The 21,817-nt window shown below is 51.0% G+C and overlaps 1 protein-coding gene across 5 annotated transcripts in view; it reads right to left on the bottom strand.

The window, feature by feature from the left end:
* Positions 1–5,904: 5,904 nt before the first annotated feature.
* The window catches only part of LOC135503837 (ubiquitin-like modifier-activating enzyme 1), a 58,388-nt gene continuing 42,475 nt past the window's right edge, over positions 5,905–21,817 (bottom strand). For 4 of the 5 annotated variants that reach the window (XM_064921989.1, XM_064921988.1, XM_064921987.1 and 1 more), the window contains 6 exons: positions 20,532–20,620; positions 14,491–14,583; positions 11,943–12,134; positions 10,135–10,236; positions 8,394–8,494; positions 5,905–8,189 (listed from right to left, as the gene is read on the bottom strand). In XM_064921989.1, the coding sequence (XP_064778061.1) occupies positions 8,054–8,189; positions 8,394–8,494; positions 10,135–10,236; positions 11,943–12,134; positions 14,491–14,583; positions 20,532–20,620 (713 nt within the window). In that variant the 3' untranslated portion in view covers positions 5,905–8,053. Of the gene's footprint in view, positions 8,190–8,393; positions 8,495–10,134; positions 10,237–11,942; positions 12,135–14,450; positions 14,584–20,531; positions 20,621–21,817 lie in introns of those variants that run through there. The other variant, XM_064921991.1, reaches the window with a different exon arrangement.

The raw sequence follows: 21,817 nt of genomic DNA, 5'->3' as shown, positions 1-21,817 counted from the left end.
CTCCCTTCCTCCCCCTCTCTTCCCCTTGCTCTCTCATACCAAAACCACATCCTCTGACAGAACATCTTCATGTATCCGCTGTGTTCGGTTTCCAACACGAGGCTCAGACAACTGAGCCCTGTTAACGCTACTGACTCACACTGTACAGATGACTGGTCAATGAAATGCATCAGAAATACCGATTCTAGAGCCATGACAGTGTTGTCAGATACAGGAAGTGAGCCAGTTGGCTTAGTTCACGACCTGATAAAGGCTTTGACAACATGAACAAAGCAGCATCATATTGGTTCCCCTGAGCCAGTTGGCTTAGTTCAAGACCTGATGAAGGCTTTGACAACATGAACAAAGCAGCATCATATTGGTTCCCCTAGCCTGGTTAGAGGTCAGAATGTGCCAAACAGAAGGGGAGGGACCTAGCTAAATTTGGCCAACAATAAACGCTCGTTACCACAGTATGCACTTATGATTACAATCTTGCTGCTCTAAACCACAGAGTGTTGAGCAGGTACAATCCTGCTGCTCTAAACCACAGAGTGTTGAGCAGGTACAAAACTGGAACAGATTTGAAACGTTGAGATACACATGCTAGGTAAAGCCCCGCCTTATCTCAGTTCACTGGTCACGATGGCAACACCCACCCGTACCCGTAGCACGCGCTCCAGCAGGTGTATCTCACTGATCATCCCTAAAGCCAACACCTCATTTAGCCGCCTTTCGTTCCAGTACTCTGCTGCCTGTGACTGGAACGAATTGCAAAAATAGCTGAAGTTGGAGACTTTTATCTCCCTCACCAATTTCAAACATCTGCTATCTGAGCAGCTAACCGATCGCTGCAGCTGTACATAGTCTATCGGTAAATAGCTCACCCAATTTTACATACCTCATCCCCATACTGTTTTTATTTATTTACTTTTCTGCTCTTTTGCACATCAATATCTCTACCTGTACATGACCATCTGATCATTTATCACTCCAGTGTTAATCTGCAAAATTGTAATTATTCGCCTACCTCCTCATGCCTTTTGCACACAATGTATATACTCTTTTTTTCTACTGTGTTATTGACTTGTTAATTGTTTACTCTATGTGTAACTCTGTGTTGTCTGTTCACACTGCTATGCTTTATCTTGGCCAGGTCGCAGTTGTAAATGAGAACTTGTTCTCAACTAGCCAACCTGGTTAAATAAAGGTGAAATAAAATAAATATAAAAATATGCTGAGTTGACACAGGCAGCCCCAATTCTGATCTTTTATCCACTATCTGACAGATCAGATTAGCTTTTTTGTTGTTGCAAAAGATCAGAATTGAGCTGCCTGTGTAAACGCAGCCAAAAGACAAGTTACTAATAAAGTTGACCATTTGCTCCTCTGTCATAATACATTTCACAAGGACTTGGCCAAAGCAGGATCAAACCCAAAAGAAACCAGGTTATGATTCCCTCTCTGTAAATAGCATAATCACAATAAAATTACCTTGGGTTTTCTAAAAAGCTGCACTGTACAACTACCCCTCGGTGACTCGTCACATTACACCACATCTCCATGAGTGACTCGGCACATTACATCACTAGCCCTGGGTGAACCATTAATACCCTACATCACTAGCACTGGGTGAACCATTAATACCCTACATCACTAGCCCTGGGTGAACCATTAAAACCCTACATCACTTGCCCTGGGTGGACCATTAATACACATCACTAGCCCTGGGTGAACCATTAATACCCTACATCACTAGCCCTGGGTGAACCATTAAACCCTACATCACTAGCCCTGGGTGAACCATTAAGCCCTACATCACTAGTCCTGGGTGAACCATTAAAACCCTACATCACTAGCCCTGGGTGAACCATTAAAACCCTACATCACTAGCCCTGGGTGAACCATTAAACCCTACATCACTAGCCCTGGGTGAACCATTAAAACCCTACATCACTAGCCCTGGGTGAACCATTAAACCCTACATCACTAGCCCTGGGTGAACCATTAAAACCCTACATCACTTGCCCTGGGTGGACCATTAATACACATCACTAGCCCTGGGTGAACCATTAATACCCTACATCACTAGCCCTGGGTGAACCATTAATACCCTACATCACTAGCCCTGGGTGAACCATTAAAACCCTACATCACTAGCCCTGGGTGGACCATTAATACCCTACATCACTAGCCCTGGGTGGACCATTAATACCCTACAATCACTAGCCCTGTGTGAACCATTAATACCCTACAATCACTAGCCCTGTGTGAACCATTAATATCCTACATCACTAGCCCTGGGTGAACCATTGATACACATCACTAGCCCTGGGTGGACCATTAATACCCTACAATCACTAGCCCTGGGTGGACCATTGATACACATCACTTGCCCTGGGTGGACCATTGATACACATCACTTGCCCTGGGTGGACCATTGATACACATCACTTGCAATGGGTGGACCATTAATACCCTACATCACTTGCCCTGGGTGGACCATTGATACACATCACTAGCCCTGGGTGGACCATTGATACACATCACTAACCCTGGGTGGACCATTGATACACATCACTAGCCCTGGGTGGACCATTGATACACATCACTTGCCCTGGGTGGACCATTGATACACATCACTAGCCCTGGGTAAACCATTAATACCCTACATCACAAGCCCTGGGTGGACCATTGATACACATCACTAGCCCTGGGTAAACCATTAATACCCTACATCACCAGCCCTGGGAGGACCATTAATACCCTACATCACTAGCCCTGGGTGCACCATTAATACCCTACAATCACTAGCCCTGGGTGAACCATTAATACCCTACATCACTAGCCCTGGGTGGACCATTAATACCCTACAATCACTAGCCCTGGGTGGACCATTAATACCCTACATCACTAGCCCTGGGTGGACCATTAATACCCTACATCACTAGCCCTGGGTGAACCATTAAACCCTACATCACTAGCCCTGGGTGGACCATTAATACCCTACAATCACTAGCCCTGGGTGAACCATTAATACCCTACATCACTAGCCCTGGGTGGACCATTAATACCCTACAATCACTAGCCCTGGGTGAACCATTAATACCCTACATCACTAGCCCTGGGTGGACCATTGATACACATCACTTGCCCTGGGTGGACCATTAATACCCTACATCACTTGCCCTGGGCGAACCATTAAACCCTACATCACTAGCCCTGGGTGGACCATTAATACCCTACATCACTAGCCCTGGGTGAACCATTAAACCCTACATCACTAGCCCTGGGTGAACCATTAAAACCCTACATCACTTGCCCTGGGTGGACCATTAATACACATCACTAGCCCTGGGTGAACCATTAATACCCTACATCACTAGCCCTGGGTGAACCATTAATACCCTACATCACTAGCCCTGGGTGAACCATTAAAACCCTACATCACTAGCCCTGGGTGGACCATTAATACCCTACATCACTAGCCCTGGGTGGACCATTAATACCCTACAATCACTAGCCCTGTGTGAACCATTAATACCCTACAATCACTAGCCCTGTGTGAACCATTAATATCCTACATCACTAGCCCTGGGTGAACCATTGATACACATCACTAGCCCTGGGTGGACCATTAATACCCTACAATCACTAGCCCTGTGTGAACCATTAATACCCTACATCACTAGCCCTGGGTGGACCATTGATACACATCACTTGCCCTGGGTGGACCATTAATACCCTACATCACTTGCCCTGGGTGGACCATTGATACACATCACTAGCCCTGGGTGGACCATTGATACACATCACTAGCCCTGGGTGGACCATTGATACACATCACTAGCCCTGGGTGGACCATTGATACACATCACTTGCCCTGGGTGGACCATTGATACACATCACTAGCCCTGGGTAAACCATTAATACCCTACATCACAAGCCCTGGGTGGACCATTGATACACATCACTAGCCCTGGGTAAACCATTAATACCCTACATCACCAGCCCTGGGAGGACCATTAATACCCTACATCACTTGCCCTGGGTGCACCATTAATACCCTACAATCACTAGCCCTGGGTGAACCATTAATACCCTACATCACTAGCCCTGGGTGGACCATTAATACCCTACAATCACTAGCCCTGGGTGGACCATTAATACCCTACATCACTAGCCCTGGGTGGACCATTAATACCCTACATCACTAGCCCTGGGTGAACCATTAAACCCTACATCACTAGCCCTGGGTGGACCATTAATACCCTACAATCACTAGCCCTGGGTGAACCATTAATACCCTACATCACTAGCCCTGGGTGGACCATTAATACCCTACAATCACTAGCCCTGGGTGAACCATTAATACCCTACATCACTAGCCCTGGGTGAACCATTAATACCCTACATCACTAGCCCTGGGTGGACCATAAATACCCTACATCACTAGCCCTGGGTGAACCATTAAAACCCTACATCACGAGCACTGGGTGAACCATTAATACACATCACAAGCCCTGGGTGAACCATTAAAACCCTACATCACTAGCCCTGGGCGAACCATTAAAACCCTACATCACTAGCCCTGGGCGAACCATTAAAACCCTACATCACTAGCCCTGGGTGAACCATTAAAACCCTACATCACTAGCCCTGGGTGCACCATTAATACCCTACATCACCAGCCCTGGGTGGACCATTAATACCCTACATCACCAGCCCTGGGTGGACCATTAATACCCTACATCACTAGCCCTGGGTGAACCATTAATACCATACAATCACTAGCCCTGTGTGAACCATTAATACCCTACATCACTAGCCCTGGGTGGACCATTAATACCCTACATCACTAGCCCTGGGTGGACCATTAATACCCTACAATCACTAGCCCTGGGTGAACCATTAAAACCCTACATCACGAGCACTGGGTGAACCATTAATACCCTACATCACTAGCCCTGGGTGGACCATAAATACCCTACATCACTAGCCCTGGGTGGACCATTAATACCCTACATCACTAGCCCTGGGTGGACCATTAATACCCTACATCACTACAGGACAAACAGATCTGGGACCAGGCTAGAGGATGAAGACAGGACAAACAGATCTGGGACCAGGCTAGAGGATGTAGACAATACAAACAGATCTGGGACCAGGCTAGAGGATGAAGACAGGACAAACAGATCTGGGACCAGGCTAGAGGATGAAGACAATACAAACAGATCTGGGACCAGGCTAGAGAATGAAGACAGGACAAACAGATCTGGGACCAGGCTAGAGGATGAAGACAGGACAAACAGATCTGGGACCAGGCTAGAGGATGAAGAGAGGACAAACAGATCTGGGACCAGGCTAGAGAATGAAGACCGGACAAACAGATCTGGGACCAGGCTAGAGGATGAAGACAGGACAAACAGATCTGGGACCAGGCTAGAGGATGAAGACCGGACAAACAGATCTGGGACCAGGCTAGAGGATGAAGACAATACAAACAGATCTGGGACCAGGCTAGAGGATGAAGACAGGACAAACAGATCTGGGACCAGGCTAGAGGATGAAGACAATACAAACAGATCTGGGACCAGGCTAGAGGATGAAGAGAGGACAAACAGATCTGGGACCAGGCTAGAGGATGAAGAGAGGATAAACAGATCTGGGACCAGGCTAGAGGATGAAGAGAGGACAAACAGATCTGGGACCAGGCTAGAGGATGAAGAGAGGACAAACAGATCTGGGACCAGGCTAGAGGATGAAGACAGGACAAACAGATCTGGGACCAGGCTAGAGGATGAAGACCGGACAAACAGATCTGGGACCAGGCTAGCGCTGCAATAGAAACCCAGGGCAGGAAGTCCCATATTTGTAGAAGTTGTGTGTGTGTGTGTGTTAACGAACAGAACAGAGGAGACACGCCAGGTTTTTACATCTTTATTCATCACTACTCATCACAAAGTGCTCCCATGACAACTATACCAGAACTACTACACCTCCCACTCTGCCAACACTCTCATGGGTCACTGGAGTTCACAAACAAATCAGGAAACAGCGCTGATGATCCTAAAAGTTGCAGACTAGTCCATCCCGAAAGGAAACAGGAAACAAATGGAAAAAGAAGCTCAAGTGATGTGACCCCTTTCCCTCAAAGCCCGATAGAAGGCAGTAGTCACATAGACCTGTTATAGGACCAACCCTGGGGGGGCAAGTCATGTCATGACTTGTTTTAAAATGCAAAAAGCAACAGGGGAGAAGAGAGAGAGTGGTAGGGTACAGGGAACCAGAGCGGTAGGGTACAGGGAACCAGAGCGGTAGGGTACAGGGAACCAGAGCGGTAGGGTACAGGGAACCAGAGCGGTAGGGTACAGGGAACCAGAGCGGTAGGGAACAGGGAACCAGAGCGGTTGGGAACAGGGAACCAGAGCGGTTGGGAACAGGGAACCAGAGCGGTTGGGAACAGGGAGAGGGAACCAGAGCGGTAGGGTACAGGGAACCAAAGCGGTAGGGAACAGGGAACCAGAGCGGTAGGGAACAGGGAGAGGGAACCAGAGCGGTAGGGTACAGGGAACCAGAGCGGTTGGGAACAGGGAACCAGAGCGGTTGGGAACAGGGAGAGGGAACCAGAGCGGTAGGGTACAGGGAACCAGAGCGGTAGGGAACAGGGAACCAGAGCGGTAGGGAACAGGGAACCAGAGCGGTAGGGAACAGGGAACCAGAGCGGTAGGGTACAGGGAACCAGAGCGGTAGGGTACAGGGAGAGGGAGCCAGAGCGGTAGGGAACAGGGAGAGGGAACCAGAGCGGTAGGGTACAGGGAACCAGAGCGGTAGGGAACAGGGAACCAGAGCGGTAGGGAACAGGGAACCAGAGCGGTAGGGTACAGGGAACCAGAGCGGTTGGGAACAGGGAGAGGGAACCAGAGCGGTAGGGTACAGGGAACCAGAGCGGTAGGGTACAGGGAACCAGAGCGGTAGGGTACAGGGAACCAGAGCGGTAGGGTACAGGGAACCAGAGCGGTAGGGTACAGGGAACCAGAGCGGTAGGGTACAGGGAACCAGAGCGGTAGGGTACAGGGAACCAGAGCGGTAGGGAACAGGGAACCAGAGCGGTAGGGAACAGGGAACCAGAGCGGTAGGGAACAGGGAGAGGGAACCAGAGCGGTAGGGTACAGGGAACCAGAGCGGTTGGGAACAGGGAACCAGAGCGGTTGGGAACAGGGAGAGGGAACCAGAGCGGTTGGGAACAGGGAGAGGGAACCAGATCGGTAGGGTACAGGGAACCAGAGCGGTAGGGTACAGGGAACCAGAGCGGTAGGGTACAGGGAACCAGAGCGGTAGGGTACAGGGAACCAGAGCGGTAGGGTACAGGGAACCAGAGCGGTAGGGAACAGGGAACCAGAGCGGTAGGGTACAGGGAACCAGAGCGGTAGGGTACAGGGAACCAGAGCGGTAGGGTACAGGGAACCAGAGCGGTAGGGAACAGGGAACCAGAGCGGTAGGGTACAGGGAACCAGAGCGGTAGGGTACAGGGAACCAGAGCGGTAGGGAACAGGGAGAGGGAACCAGAGCGGTAGGGAACAGGGAGAGGGAACCAGAGCGGTAGGGTACAGGGAACCAGAGCGGTAGGGAACAGGGAACCAGAGCGGTAGGGTACAGGGAACCAGAGCGGTAGGGTACAGGGAACCAGAGCGGTAGGGTACAGGGAACCAGAGCGGTAGGGTACAGGGAACCAGAGCGGTAGGGTACAGGGAACCAGAGTGGTAGAGACACTAAACCCTTAATAGCATTAAAATAAGCAGATACACAGAAAGTCTAAAAAGTCCAATATACAAACTCCTTCATCCCTCAACACATCACAGCGCCTGGTAACACCAGCCCCAATGACACGCTATACAATACAGTACTTTGAGTGGTCGAAAGTCGTGTACTATATAGGGAATAGGGTGCCATTTTGGACTCATCCTCTCAATCAATCAGTGCTCCAATAACCATTTAAACCAAGTGACTTATACAAAGCCTTCTCTCCTCCCTCAGTGATTCCCCGGTGGTGTGTGTGTGTGTGTGTGTTGGTTCAGCGGATGGTGTATCTGACGTAGGGAACCTCCACATCTTCGTCAGTCAGGTCGTTGCAGCACAGCTCAAACACCAGGGCTTTCACATGCTTCCCCAGCTTCTTCTTAGAAACCTTGGTCACAATCTCTGTCATCCTGCAGAGGAGGAGGAGAGGGGAGCAAGGGAGAGAACCGACTCAACATTTTAAACAAGCCATCTCCGGTAAACGGAGAAACTTCAGATGGTCATGTTTTAAGTTCTGCTCCTTCCTGTTGTTGACTGTCAATAAAACATTTGATTCGTTCATCTCAATCAAGGCAGGAAGTCCCATATTTCTGAACACAAATCACGGAACTCACGGTAACAGCAGCCTCTCCTTGAGTTTAGCTGCAGGCATGAAGAAGGAGTAGAGCATCGAGACTCCCTGAGACAGCATGGTGATCTCCAACTGATGCTCATTCTACAGGGGAGACAGAGGAGGAAGAGCATCGAGACAATGGGGTGAGGAGGAAGAGCACCGAGACAGCGGGGTGAGAGGAAGAGCACCGAGACAGCGGGGTGAGAGGAAGAGCACCGAGACAGCGGGGTGAGAGGAAGAGCACCGAGACAGCGGGGTGAGAGGAAGAGCACCGAGACAGCGGGGTGAGAGGAAGAGCACCGAGACAGCGGGGTGAGAGGAAGAGCACCGAGACAGCGGGGTGAGAGGAAGAGCACCGAGACAGCGGGGTGAGAGGAAGAGCACCGAGACAGCGGGGTGAGAGGAAGAGCACCGAGACAGCGGGGTGAGAGGAAGAGCAACGAGACAGCGGGGTGAGAGGAAGAGCAACGAGACAGCGGGGTGAGAGGAAGAGCACCGAGACAGCGGGGTGAGAGGAGGAGGAAGAGCACCGAGACAGCGGGGTGAGAGGAGGAGGAAGAGCACCGAGACAGCGGGGTGAGAGGAAGAGCAACGAGACAGCGGGGTGAGAGGAAGAGCACCGAGACAGCGGGGTGAGAGGAGGAGGAAGAGCACCGAGACAGCGGGGTGAGAGGAGGAGGAAGAGCACCGAGACAGCGGGGTGAGAGGAGGAGGAAGAGCACCGAGACAGCGGGGTGAGAGGAAGAGCAACGAGACAGCGGGGTGAGAGGAAGAGCACCGAGACAGCGGGGTGAGAGGAGGAGGAAGAGCACCGAGACAGCGGGGTGAGAGGAGGAGGAAGAGCACCGAGACAGCGGGGTGAGAGGAGGAGGAAGAGCACCAAGACAGCGGGGTGAGAGGAGGAGCAAGAGCACCGAGACAGCGGGGTGAGAGGAGGAGCAAGAGCACAGAGACAGCGGGGTGAGAGGAGGAGCAAGAGCACCGAGACAGCGGGGTGAGAGGAGGAAGAGCACCGAGACAGCGGGGTGAGAGGAGGAGGAAGAGCACCGAGACAGCGGGGTGAGAGGAGGAGGAAGAGCACCGAGACAGCGGGGTGAGAGGAGGAGCAAGAGCACAGAGACAGCGGGGTGAGAGGAGGAGCAAGAGCACAGAGACAGCGGGGTGAGAGGAGGAGCAAGAGCACCGAGACAGCGGGGTGAGAGGAGGAAGAGCACCGAGACAGCGGGGTGAGAGGAGGAGGAAGAGCACCGAGACAGCGGGGTGAGAGGAGGAGGAAGAGCACCGAGACAGCGGGGTGAGAGGAGGAGGAAGAGCACCGAGACAGCGGGGTGAGAGGAGGAGGAAGAGCACCGAGACAGCAGGGTGAGAGGAGGAGGAAGAGCACCGAGACAGCAGGGTGAGAGGAGGAGGAAGAGCACCGAGACAGCAGGGTGAGAGGAGGAAGAGCATCGAGACAGCAGGGTGAGAGGAGGAAGAGCACCGAGACAGCGGGGTGAGAGGAGGAGGAAGAGCACCGAGACAGCGGGGTGAGAGGAGGAGGAAGAGCATCGAGACAGCAGGGTGAGAGGAGGAAGAGCACCGAGACAGCAGGGTGAGAGGAGGAGGAAGAGCACCGAGACAGCAGGGTGAGAGGAGGAGGAAGAGCACCAAGACAGCAGGGTGAGAGGAGGAAGAGCATCGAGACAGCAGGGTGAGAGGAGGAGGAAGAGAAAGTCCACCTAAGCACAGAAAGTCAGGGGTACCTTGAAGTAGTCCAGGAACTGTCGGAGAGTCATCTCCTCTCCATTGGCCTGCAGACCCTTCACCTCAAAACGATCCCACAGAGACCAGTCAATCTCATAGTACTATGGAGAGAGACGGGGGGAGGGAGAGAGAGAGAGAGAGAGAGAGAGAGAGAGAGAGAGAGGGGAGAGAGAGAGAGAGAGGGGGAGGGAGAGAAAGAGACAGGGAGAGATGAAGGGAGAATATCTGTTAGTGCTTCAACACTAAATGATTGGCCGGTCTGCTACAGCAGAACAATCTAGGTATTGATGAAACGGAGTATCCCGTCTAGGTATTGATACTGTCTAGGTATTGATCCTGTCTAGGTATTGATACTGTCTAGGTATTGATACTGTCTAGGTATTGATACTGTCTAGGTATTGATACTGTCTAGGTATTGATGAAACAGTAGATACTGTCTAGGTATTGATCCTGTCTAGGTATTGATACTGTCTAGGTATTGATACTGTCTAGGTATTGATACTGTCTAGGTATTGATACTGTCTAGGTATTGATGAAACAGTAGATACTGTCTAGGTATTGATCCTGTCTAGGTATTGATACTGTCTAGGTATTGATACTGTCTAGGTATTGATACTGTCTAGGTATTGATACTGTCTAGGTATTGATACTGTCTAGGTATTGATCCTGTCTAGGTATTGATACTGTCTAGGTATTGATGAAACAGTAGATACTGTCTAGGTATCGATACTGTCTAGGTATTGATACTGTCTAGGTATTGATACTGTCTAGGTATTGATACTGTCTAGGTATTGATTAAACAGTAGATACTGTCTAGGTATCGATACTGTCTAGGTATTGATTAAACAGTAGATACTGTCTAGGTATCGATACTGTCTAGGTATTGATTAAACAGTAGATCCTGTCTAGGTATTGATACTGTCTAGGTATTGATTAAACAGTAGATACTGTCTAGGTATCGATACTGTCTAGGTATCGATACTGTCTAGGTATCGATACTGTTTAGGTATTGATGAAACAGTAGATACTGTCTAGGTATTGATACTGTCTAGGTATTGATACTGTCTAGGTATTGATACTGTCTAGGTATTGATGAAACAGTAGATACTGTCTAGGTATTGATACTGTCTAGGTATTGATACTGTCTAGGTATTGATACTGTCTAGGTATTGATACTGTCTAGGTATCGATACCGTCTAGGTATTGATCCTGTCTAGGTATTGATCCTGTCTAGGTATTGATACTGTCTAGGTATTGATACTGTCTAGGTATTGATACTGTCTAGGTATTGATACTGTCTAGGTATTGATGAAACAGTAGATACTGTCTAGGTATTGATCCTGTCTAGGTATTGATCCTGTCTAGGTATTGATACTGTCTAGGTATTGATCCTGTCTAGGTATTGATCCTGTCTAGGTATTGATACTGTCTAGGTATTGATACTGTCTAGGTATTGATACTGTCTAGGTATTGATACTGTCTAGGTATTGATGAAACAGTAGATACTGTCTAGGTATTGATCCTGTCTAGGTATTGATACTGTCTAGGTATTGATACTGTCTAGGTATTGATACTGTCTAGGTATTGATACTGTCTAGGTATTGATGAAACAGTAGATACTGTCTAGGTATTGATACTGTCTAGGTATTGATACTGTCTAGGTATTGATACTGTCTAGGTATCGATACTGTCTAGGTATTGATTAAAACTCATCCAACAGTAACCCATGGACTAGAAGGTTCTAGACAAAATGATTGGGTCGTCTGGTCTTGTTCAGGGGGGTGGGAAGGCCTCCCCGGTCATGTACCTTGTGGCTGGGAGCAGAGATGGGTTCTGAGAAGCCGAAGAACGGCAGAGCCAGGTTCATGAAGCCGTTCTTAAACGACTCCACCTTCTTGTGTCCCTGAACGATCTTGATGAGCTCCAGACAGACCAGACCTACGACCGCTGATGTGGTGGTCGCTATCGCAGGAATGATCTTCCCAGCTATCAGCTTACTCTGGAGAGAGAAGAGGGATATGAGCAGGAGAGAGAAGAGAGGGATATGAGCGGGAGAGAGAAGAGGGATATGAGCGGGAGAGAGAGAGAAGAGAGGGATATGAGAGGGAGAGAGATATGAGCGGGATATGAGAGGGAGAGAAGAGAGGGATATGAGAGGGAGAGAATAGGGATATGAGAGGGAGAGAGAGAGAAGAGAGGGATATGAGAGGGAGAGAGGGATATGAGAGGGAGAGAATAGGGATATGAGAGGGAGAGAGAGAGAAGAGAGGGATATGAGAGGGAGAGAGGGATATGAGAGGGAGAGAGGGATATGAGAGAGAGAGAGGGATATGAGAGAGAGAAGAGAGACAGTATATGGTGGTTGCCATGGCAGAAGTATCTTTCTGGAGAGGGTTACTAGTCCAATGCTCTAACCACTAGGCTACCCTATCTTTCTGGAGAGGGTTACTCGTCCAATGCTCTAACCACTAGGCTACCCTATCTTTCTGGAGAGGGTTACTAGTCCAATGCTCTAACCACTAGGCTACCCTATCTTTCTGGAGAGGGTTACTAGTCCAATGCTCTAACCACTAGGCTACCCTATCTTTCTGGAGAGGGTTACTAGTCCAATGCTCTAACCACTAGGCTACCCTATCTTTCTGGAGAGGGTTACTAGTCCAATGCTCTAACCACTAGGCTACCCTATCTTTCTGGAGAGGGTTACTAGTCCAATGCTCTAACCACTAGGCTACCCTATCTTTCTGGAGAGGGTTACTCGTCCAATGCTCTAACCACTAGGCTACCCTACCTTTCTGGAGAGGGTGACTCGTCCAATGCTCTAACCACTAGGCTACCCTATCTTTCTGGAGAGGGTGACTAGTCCAATGCTCTAACCACTAGGCTACCCTATCTTTCTGGAGAGGGTGACTAGTCCAATGCTCTAACCACTAGGCTACCCTATCTTTCTGGAGAGGGTGACTAGTCCAATGCTCTAACCACTAGGCTACCCTATCTTTCTGGAGAGGGTTACTAGTCCAATGCTCTAACCACTAGGCTACCCTATCTTTCTGGAGAGGGTGACTCGTCCAATGCTCTAACCACTAGGCTACCCTATCTTTCTGGAGAGGGTTACTAGTCCAATGCTCTAACCACTAGGCTACCCCATCTTTCTGGAGAGGGTTACTAGTCCAATGCTCTAACCACTAGGCTACCCTATCTTTCTGGAGAGGGTTACTAGTCCAATGCTCTAACCACTAGGCTACCCTATCTTTCTGGAGAGGGTTACTAGTCCAATGCTCTAACCACTAGGCTACCCTATCTTTCTGGAGAGGGTTACTAGTCCAATGCTCTAACCACTAGGCTACCCTATCTTTCTGGAGAGGGTGACTCGTCCAATGCTCTAACCACTAGGCTACCCTACCTTTCTGGAGAGGGTGACTCGTCCAATGCTCTAACCACTAGGCTACCCTATCTTTCTGGAGAGGGTGACTAGTCCAATGCTCTAACCACTAGGCTACCCTATCTTTCTGGAGAGGGTGACTCGTCCAATGCTCTAACCACTAGGCTACCCTATCTTTCTGGAGAGGGTTACTAGTCCAATGCTCTAACCACTAGGCTACCCTATCTTTCTGGAGAGGGTGACTCGTCCAATGCTCTAACCACTAGGCTACCCTATCTTTCTGGAGAGGGTGACTCGTCCAATGCTCTAACCACTAGGCTACCCTATCTTTCTGGAGAGGGTGACTCGTCCAATGCTCTAACCACTAGGCTACCCTATCTTTCTGGAGAGGGTTACTAGTCCAATGCTCTAACCACTAGGCTACCCCATCTTTCTGGAGAGGGTTACTCGTCCAATGCTCTAACCACTAGGCTACCCTATCTTTCTGGAGAGGGTTACTCGTCCAATGCTCTAACCACTAGGCTACCCTATCTTTCTGGAGTGGGTTACTAGTCGAATGCTCTAACCACTAGGCTACCCTATCTTTCTGGAGAGGGTTACTAGTCCAATGCTCTAACCACTAGGCTACCCCATCTTTCTGGAGAGGGTTACTAGTCCAATGCTCTAACCACTAGGCTACCCCATCTTTCTGGAGTGGGTTACTAGTCCAATGCTCTAACCACTAGGCTACCCCATCTTTCTGGAGAGGGTTACTCGTCCAATGCTCTAACCACTAGGCTACCCTATCTTTCTGGAGAGGAGTCAGATAGACATCCGAACAGCCTTCTTGGGGCTTGTTTTGCTCCAGGCCTTCGGAGGAACCAGAAAAGCCTGCATCTGGAGTCAAAAGTCTGGTGGAAATGTGACATCAATGTCAGTGTGTGAGTGTTCACCCACCTTGTGTCTGTCGGCAGGGGGAGTGTGAGTGTTCACCCACCTTGTGTCTGTCGGCAGGGGGAATGTGATAGTTCTCTGCTCGTAGGTTGGACGCCGCCACGATGAAGTCCATGTGGAAATTAGAGTCATCATCCTGGAACACAGTTCACAGTGAGAGAGTAGAGTAAAGGGAGGGGGTAGAGTAAAGGGAGGGGGTAGAGTAAAGGGAGGGGGGGTAGAGTAAAGGGAGGGGGGTAGAGTAAAGGGAGGGGGTAGAGAGAGTAGAGTAAAGGGAGGGGGGTAGAGAGAGTAGAGTAAAGGGAGGGGGGTAGAGAGAGTAGAGTAAAGGGAGGGGGTAGAGAGAGTAGAGTAAAGGGAGGGGGTAGAGAGAGTAGAGTAAAGGGAGGGGGGTAGAGTAAAGGGAGGGGGTAGAGTAAAGGGAGGGGGTAGAGTAAAGGGAGGGGGTAGAGTAAAGGGAGGGGGTAGAGAGAGTAGAGTAAAGGGAGGGGGTAGAGAGAGTAGAGTAAAGGGAGGGGGGGGGTAGAGAGAGTAGAGTAAAGGGAGGGGGTAGAGAGAGTAGAGTAAAGGGAGGGGGGGTAGAGAGAGTAAAGTAAAGGGAGGGGGGGTAGAGTAAAGGGAGGGGGTAGAGTAAAGGGAGGGGGTAGAGTAAAGGGAGGGGGTAGAGTAAAGGGAGGGGGTAGAGTAAAGGGAGGGGGGTAGAGTAAAGGGAGGGGGGTAGAGTAAAGGGAGGGGGTAGAGTAAAGGGAGGGGGTAGAGAGAGTAGAGTAAAGGGAGGGGGTAGAGAGAGTAGAGTAAAGGGAGGGGGGTAGAGAGAGTAGAGTAAAGGGAGGGGGTAGAGAGAGTAGAGTAAAGGGAGGGGGTAGAGAGAGTAGAGTAAAGGGAGGGGGGGTAGAGAGAGTAGAGTAAAGGGAGGGGGTAGAGAGAGTAGAGTAAAGGGAGGGGGTAGAGAGAGTAGAGTAAAGGGAGGGGGTAGAGAGAGTAGAGTAGAGGGAGGGGGTAGAGTAAAGGGAGGGGGTAGAGAGAGTAGAGTAAAGGGAGGGGGGTAGAGAGAGTAGAGTAAAGGGAGGGGGTAGAGAGAGTAGAGTAAAGGGAGGGGGTAGAGAGAGTAGAGTAGAGGGAGGGGGGGTAGAGTAAAGGGGGGTAGAGAGAGTAGAGTAAAGGGAGGGGGTAGAGAGAGTAGAGTAAAGGGAGGGGGTAGAGAGAGTAGAGTAAAGGGAGGGGGGTAGAGAGAGTAGAGTAAAGGGAGGGGGGTAGAGAGAGTAGAGTAAAGGGAGGGGGTAGAGTAAAGGGAGGGGGTAGAGTAAAGGGAGGGGGTAGAGTAAAGGGAGGGGGTAGAGTAAAGGGAGGGGGGTAGAGTAAAGGGAGGGGGGGTAGAGAGAGTAGAGTAAAGGGAGGGGGTAGAGAGAGTAGAGTAAAGGGAGGGGGGTAGAGAGAGTAGAGTAAAGGGAGGGGGTAGAGAGAGTAGAGTAAAGGGAGGGGGGGGTAGAGAGAGTAGAGTAAAGGGAGGGGGTAGAGAGAGTAGAGTAAAGGGAGGGGGTAGAGAGAGTAGAGTAAAGGGAGGGGGTAGAGAGAGTAGAGTAAAGGGAGGGGGGTAGAGAGAGTAGAGTAAAGGGAGGGGGGGTAGAGAGAGTAGAGTAAAGGGAGGGGGTAGAGAGAGTAGAGTAAAGGGAGGGGGTAGAGAGAGTAGAGTAAAGGGAGGGGGTAGAGAGAGTAGAGTAAAGGGAGGGGGGTAGAGAGAGTAGAGTAAAGGGAGGGGGGTAGAGAGAGTAGAGTAAAGGGAGGGGGTAGAGAGAGTAGAGTAAAGGGAGGGGGGTAGAGAGAGTAGAGTAAAGGGAGGGGGGTAGAGAGAGTAGAGTAAAGGGAGGGGGGGGGTAGAGAGAGTAGAGTAAAGGGAGGGGGTAGAGAGAGTAGAGTAAAGGGAGGGGGGTAGAGAGAGTAGAGTAAAGGGAGGGGGTAGAGAGAGTAGAGTAAAGGGAGGGGGTAGAGAGAGTAGAGTAAAGGGAGGGGGTAGAGTAAAGGGAGGGGGGTAGAGTAAAGGGAGGGGGTAGAGAGAGTAGAGTAAAGGGAGGGGGGTAGAGAGAGTAGAGTAAAGGGAGGGGGGTAGAGCGAGTAGAGTAAAGGGAGGGGGGTAGAGTAAAGGGAGGGGGTAGAGTAAAGGGAGGGGGGTAGAGTAAAGGGAGGGGGGTAGAGTAAAGGGAGGGGGGTAGAGTAAAGGGAGGGGGGTAGAGTAAAGGGAGGGGGGTAGAGAGGGTAGAGTAAAGGGAGGGGGGTAGAGAGAGTAGAGTAAAGGGAGGGGGGTAGAGTAAAGGGAGGGGGTAGAGAGAGTAGAGTAAAGGGAGGGGGTAGAGAGAGTAGAGTAAAGGGAGGGGGGTAGAGTAAAGGGAGGGGGGGTAGAGAGAGTAGAGTAAAGGGAGGGGGTAGAGTAAAGGGAGGGGGGTAGAGTAAAGGGAGGGGGGTAGAGTAAAGGGAGGGGGGGTAGAGTAAAGGGAGGGGGGGTAGAGTAAAGGGAGGGGGTAGAGTAAAGGGAGGGGGGTAGAGAGAGTAGAGTAAAGGGAGGGGGGTAGAGTAAAGGGAGGGGGGGTAGAGAGAGTAGAGTAAAGGGAGGGGGTAGAGAGAGTAGAGTAAAGGGAGGGGGTAGAGTAAAGGGAGGGGGTAGAGAGAGTAGAGTAAAGGGAGGGGGTAGAGTAAAGGGAGGGGGGGGTAGAGTAAAGGGAGGGGGTAGAGAGAGTAGAGTAAAGGGAGGGGGGGTAGAGAGAGTAGAGTAAAGGGAGGGGGTAGAGAGAGTAGAGTAAAGGGAGGGGGTAGAGTAAAGGGAGGGGGTAGAGTAAAGGGAGGGGGGTAGAGTAAAGGGAGGGGGGGGTAGAGTAAAGGGAGGGGGGGTAGAGAGAGTAGAGTAAAGGGAGGGGGGTAGAGAGAGTAGAGTAAAGGGAGGGGGGTAGAGAGAGTAGAGTAAAGGGAGGGGGGGTAGAGAGAGTAGAGTAAAGGGAGGGGGGTAGAGAGAGTAGAGTAAAGGGAGGGGGGGGTAGAGAGAGTAGAGTAAAGGGAGGGGGTAGAGTAAAGGGAGTAAGTAAAGGGAGGGGGGTAGAGTAAAGGGAGGGGGGAGTAGAGTAAAGGGAGGGGGTAGAGAGAGTAGAGTAAAGGGAGGGGGTAGAGAGAGTAGAGTAAAGGGAGGGGGGGGTAGAGAGAGTAGAGTAAAGGGAGGGGGGTAGAGAGAGTAGAGTAAAGGGAGGGGGGGGTAGAGAGAGTAGAGTAAAGGGAGGGGGGGGGTAGAGAGAGTAGAGTAAAGGGAGGGGGTAGAGAGAGTAGAGTAAAGGGAGGGGGGGGGGGTAGAGAGAGTAGAGTAAAGGGAGGGGGGTAGAGAGAGTAGAGTAAAGGGAGGGGGGGTAGAGAGAGTAGAGTAAAGGGAGGGGGGTAGAGAGAGTAGAGTAAAGGGAGGGGGTAGAGAGAGTAGAGTAAAGGGAGGGGGGTAGAGAGAGTAGAGTAAAGGGAGGGGGGTAGAGAGAGTAGAGTAAAGGGAGGGGGTAGAGAGAGTAGAGTAAAGGGAGGGGGGTAGAGAGAGTAGAGTAAAGGGAGGGGGGTAGAGAGAGTAGAGTAAAGGGAGGGGGGTAGAGAGAGTAGAGTAAAGGGAGGGGGTAGAGAGAGTAAAGAGGGGGTAAAGGGAAAGGGGGGGGGTAGAGAGAGTAGAGTAAAGGGAGGGGGTAGAGAGAGTAGAGTAAAGGGAGGGGGGTAGAGTAAAGGGAGGGGGTAGAGAGAGTAGAGTAAAGGGAGGGGGTAGAGTAAAGGGAGGGGGTAGAGAGAGTAGAGTAAAGGGAGGGGGTAGAGAGAGTAGAGTAAAGGGAGGGGGTAGAGTAAAGGGAGGGGAGTAGAGTAAAGGGAGGGGAGTAGAGTAAAGGGAGGGGAGTAGAGTAAAGGGAGGGGGAGTAGAGTAAAGGGAGGGGGAGTAGAGTAAAGGGAGGGGGAGTAGAGTAAAGGGAGGGGGAGTAGAGTAAAGGGAGGGGGGGTAGAGTAAAGGGAGGGGGGTAGAGTAAAGGGAGGGGGGTAGAGTAAAGGGAGGGGGTAGAGTAAAGGGAGGGGGGTAGAGTAAAGGGAGGGGGGTAGAGTAAAGGGAGGGGGTAGAGTAAAGGGAGGGGGGGTAGAGTAAAGGGAGGGGGGGTAGAGTAAAGGGAGGGGGGTAGAGTAAAGGGAGGGGGGTAGAGTAAAGGGAGGGGGTAGAGTAAAGGGAGGGGGGTAGAGTAAAGGGAGGGGGGTAGAGTAAAGGGAGGGGGTAGAGTAAAGGGAGGGGGGCTAGAGAGAGTAGAGTAAAGGGAGGGGGGTAGAGAGAGTAGAGTAAAGGGAGGGGGGTAGAGTAAAGGGAGGGGGGGTAGAGTAAAGGGAGGGGGTAGAGAGAGTAGAGTAAAGGGAGGGGGGTAGAGTAAAGGGAGGGGGAGAAGAGAGAGTAGTGTAAAGGGAGGGGGTAGAGAGAGTAGAGTAAAGGGAGGGGGTAGAGAGAGTAGTGTAAAGGGAGGGGGTAGAGTAAAGGGAGGGGGGTAGAGAGAGTAGAGTAAAGGGAGGGGGTAGAGAGAGTAGAGTAAAGGGAGGGGGTAGAGAGAGTAGAGTAAAGGGAGGGGGGGGTAGAGAGAGTAGAGTAAAGGGAGGGGGTAGAGTAAAGGGAGGGGGGGGTAGAGTAAAGGGAGGGGGTAGAGTAAAGGGAGGGGGTAGAGTAAAGGGAGGGGTGGTAGAGAGAGTAGAGTAAAGGGAGGGGGGTAGAGTAAAGGGAGGGGGGTAGAGTAAAGGGAGGGGGGGTAGAGTAAAGGGAGGGGGGTAGAGTAAAGGGAGGGGGGGTAGAGTAAAGGGAGGGGGGTAGAGAGAGTAGAGTAAAGGGAGGGGGGTAGAGAGAGTAGAGTAAAGGGAGGGGGTAGAGTAAAGGGAGGGGGGGTAGAGAGAGTAGAGTAAAGGGAGGGGGGGTAGAGAGTAGAGTAAAGGGAGGGGGGTAGAGAGAGTAGAGTAAAGGGAGGGGGGTAGAGAGAGTAGAGTAAAGGGAGGGGGGGTAGAGAGAGTAGAGTAAAGGGAGGGGGGGTAGAGAGAGTAGAGTAAAGGGAGGGGGTAGAGAGAGTAGAGTAAAGGGAGGGGGTAGAGAGAGTAGAGTAAAGGGAGGGGGTAGAGAGAGTAGAGTAAAGGGAGGGGGGTAGAGAGAGTAGAGTAAAGGGAGGGGGGTAGAGAGAGTAGAGTAAAGGGAGGGGGGTAGAGAGAGTAGAGTAAAGGGAGGGGGGTAGAGAGAGTAGAGTAAAGGGAGGGGGGGTAGAGAGAGTAGAGTAAAGGGAGGGGGGTAGAGAGAGTAGAGTAAAGGGAGGGGGGTAGAGAGAGTAGAGTAAAGGGAGGGGGTAGAGAGAGTAGAGTAAAGGGAGGGGGTAGAGAGAGTAGAGTAAAGGGAGGGGGGTAGAGAGAGTAGAGTAAAGGGAGGGGGGTAGAGAGAGTAGAGTAAAGGGAGGGGGTAGAGAGAGTAGAGTAAAGGGAGGGGGGTAGAGAGAGTAGAGTAAAGGGAGGGGGTAGAGAGAGTAGAGTAAAGGGAGGGGGTAGAGTAAAGGGAGGGGGTAGAGTAAAGGGAGGGGGTAGAGAGAGTAGAGTAAAGGGAGGGGGGGTAGAGAGAGTAGAGTAAAGGGAGGGGGGTAGAGAGAGTAGAGTAAAGGGAGGGGGTAGAGAGAGTAGAGTAAAGGGAGGGGGTAGAGTAAAGGGAGGGGAGTAGAGTAAAGGGAGGGGAGTAGAGTAAAGGGAGGGGGTAGAGTAAAGGGAGGGGGTAGAGTAAAGGGAGGGGGGTAGAGTAAAGGGAGGGGGTAGAGTAAAGGGAGGGGGTAGAGTAAAGGGAGGGGGTAGAGTAAAGGGAGGGGGGTAGAGTAAAGGGAGGGGGGTAGAGTAAAGGGAGGGGGGTAGAGTAAAGGGAGGGGGGGTAGAGTAAAGGGAGGGGGTAGAGAGAGTAGAGTAAAGGGAGGGGGGTAGAGTAAAGGGAGGGGGGTAGAGAGAGTAGAGTAAAGGGAGGGGGTAGAGTAAAGGGAGGGGGGGAAGAGAGAGTAGTGTAAAGGGAGGGGGGTAGAGAGAGATCTGTACCTTCTCAAAGTCGATGGCAGTGAGTTTAAAATGAGAAGAAGCTTCAGGTCCAGGTAGCAGAGTCTTCAGTTCCTCCAGCCTGTTGTCATCTACACACACACAGCACGCAGACAGAGATACACACACCACACGCAGACAGAGATACACACACCACACGCAGACAGAGAGACACACACCACACGCAGACAGAGATACACACACCACACGCAGACAAGACAACACGCAGACAAGACAACACGCAGACAAGACAACACGCAGACAAGACACCACACGCAGACAGAGACACACACACCACACGCAGACAAGACAACACGCAGACAAGACAACACGGAGACAAGGCACACACACCACACGCAGACAAGACAACACGCAGACAAGACAACACGCAGACAAGACAACACGCAGACAAGGCACACACACCACACGCAGACAAGACACACACACACACCAGGCAGACAGACAAACATACGAAGGTTAGGCAGACCGTGTCGATTGTTTCACAGACGAGGAAAGTGACCAATGAGATATGTAGTAGGGTCATCCCAGATGGGAGCTGTCTTTCTAACACAGTCAGTGGTTATTATTCACTTTCAACAACCGTCTTCACAAAGTAACCTGGACGTTTCTCATTCAAGCGTTGGCACAACACACAACTTCATTCAGCAGCGAAGACATTGAGTTAGCAATCCTTTCTGAGGAAACCTCACGCCTGCGCTCCAACGGGCTGCTACCGGTTCCCCTTCAACTACTGTGTAGACATCCCTACAGGGAGAAGGTTGACCGTCACTAGACCCCATTGTGTTTATACATCCCTACAGGGAGAAGGTTGACCGTCACTAGACCCCATTGTGTTTATACATCCCTACAGGGAGAAGGTTGACCGTCACTAGACCCCATTGTGTTTATACATCCCTACAGGGAGAAGGTTGACCGTCACTAGACCCCATTGTGTTTATACATCCCTACAGGGAGAAGGTAGACCGTCACTAGACCCCATTGTGTTTATACATCCCTACAGGGAGAAGGTTGACCGTCACTAGACCCCATTGTGTTTATACATCCCTACAGGGAGAAGGTTGACCGTCACTAGACCCCATTGTGTTTATACATCCCTACAGGGAGAAGGTTGACCGTCACTAGACCCCATTGTGTTTATACATCCCTACAGGGAGAAGGTTGACCGTCACTAGACCCCATTGTGTTTAGACATCCCTACAGGGAGAAGGTTGACCGTCACTAGACCCCATTGTGTTTAGACATCCCTACAGGGAGAAGGTTGACCGTCA

This window comes from Oncorhynchus masou, chromosome 18, assembly GCF_036934945.1.
Source record: "Oncorhynchus masou masou isolate Uvic2021 chromosome 18, UVic_Omas_1.1, whole genome shotgun sequence".
Lineage (NCBI taxonomy): Eukaryota > Metazoa > Chordata > Actinopteri > Salmoniformes > Salmonidae > Oncorhynchus > Oncorhynchus masou.
Note: the sequence above shows the minus strand (reverse complement) of the source record. Positions and strands in the feature narration are given on the sequence as shown.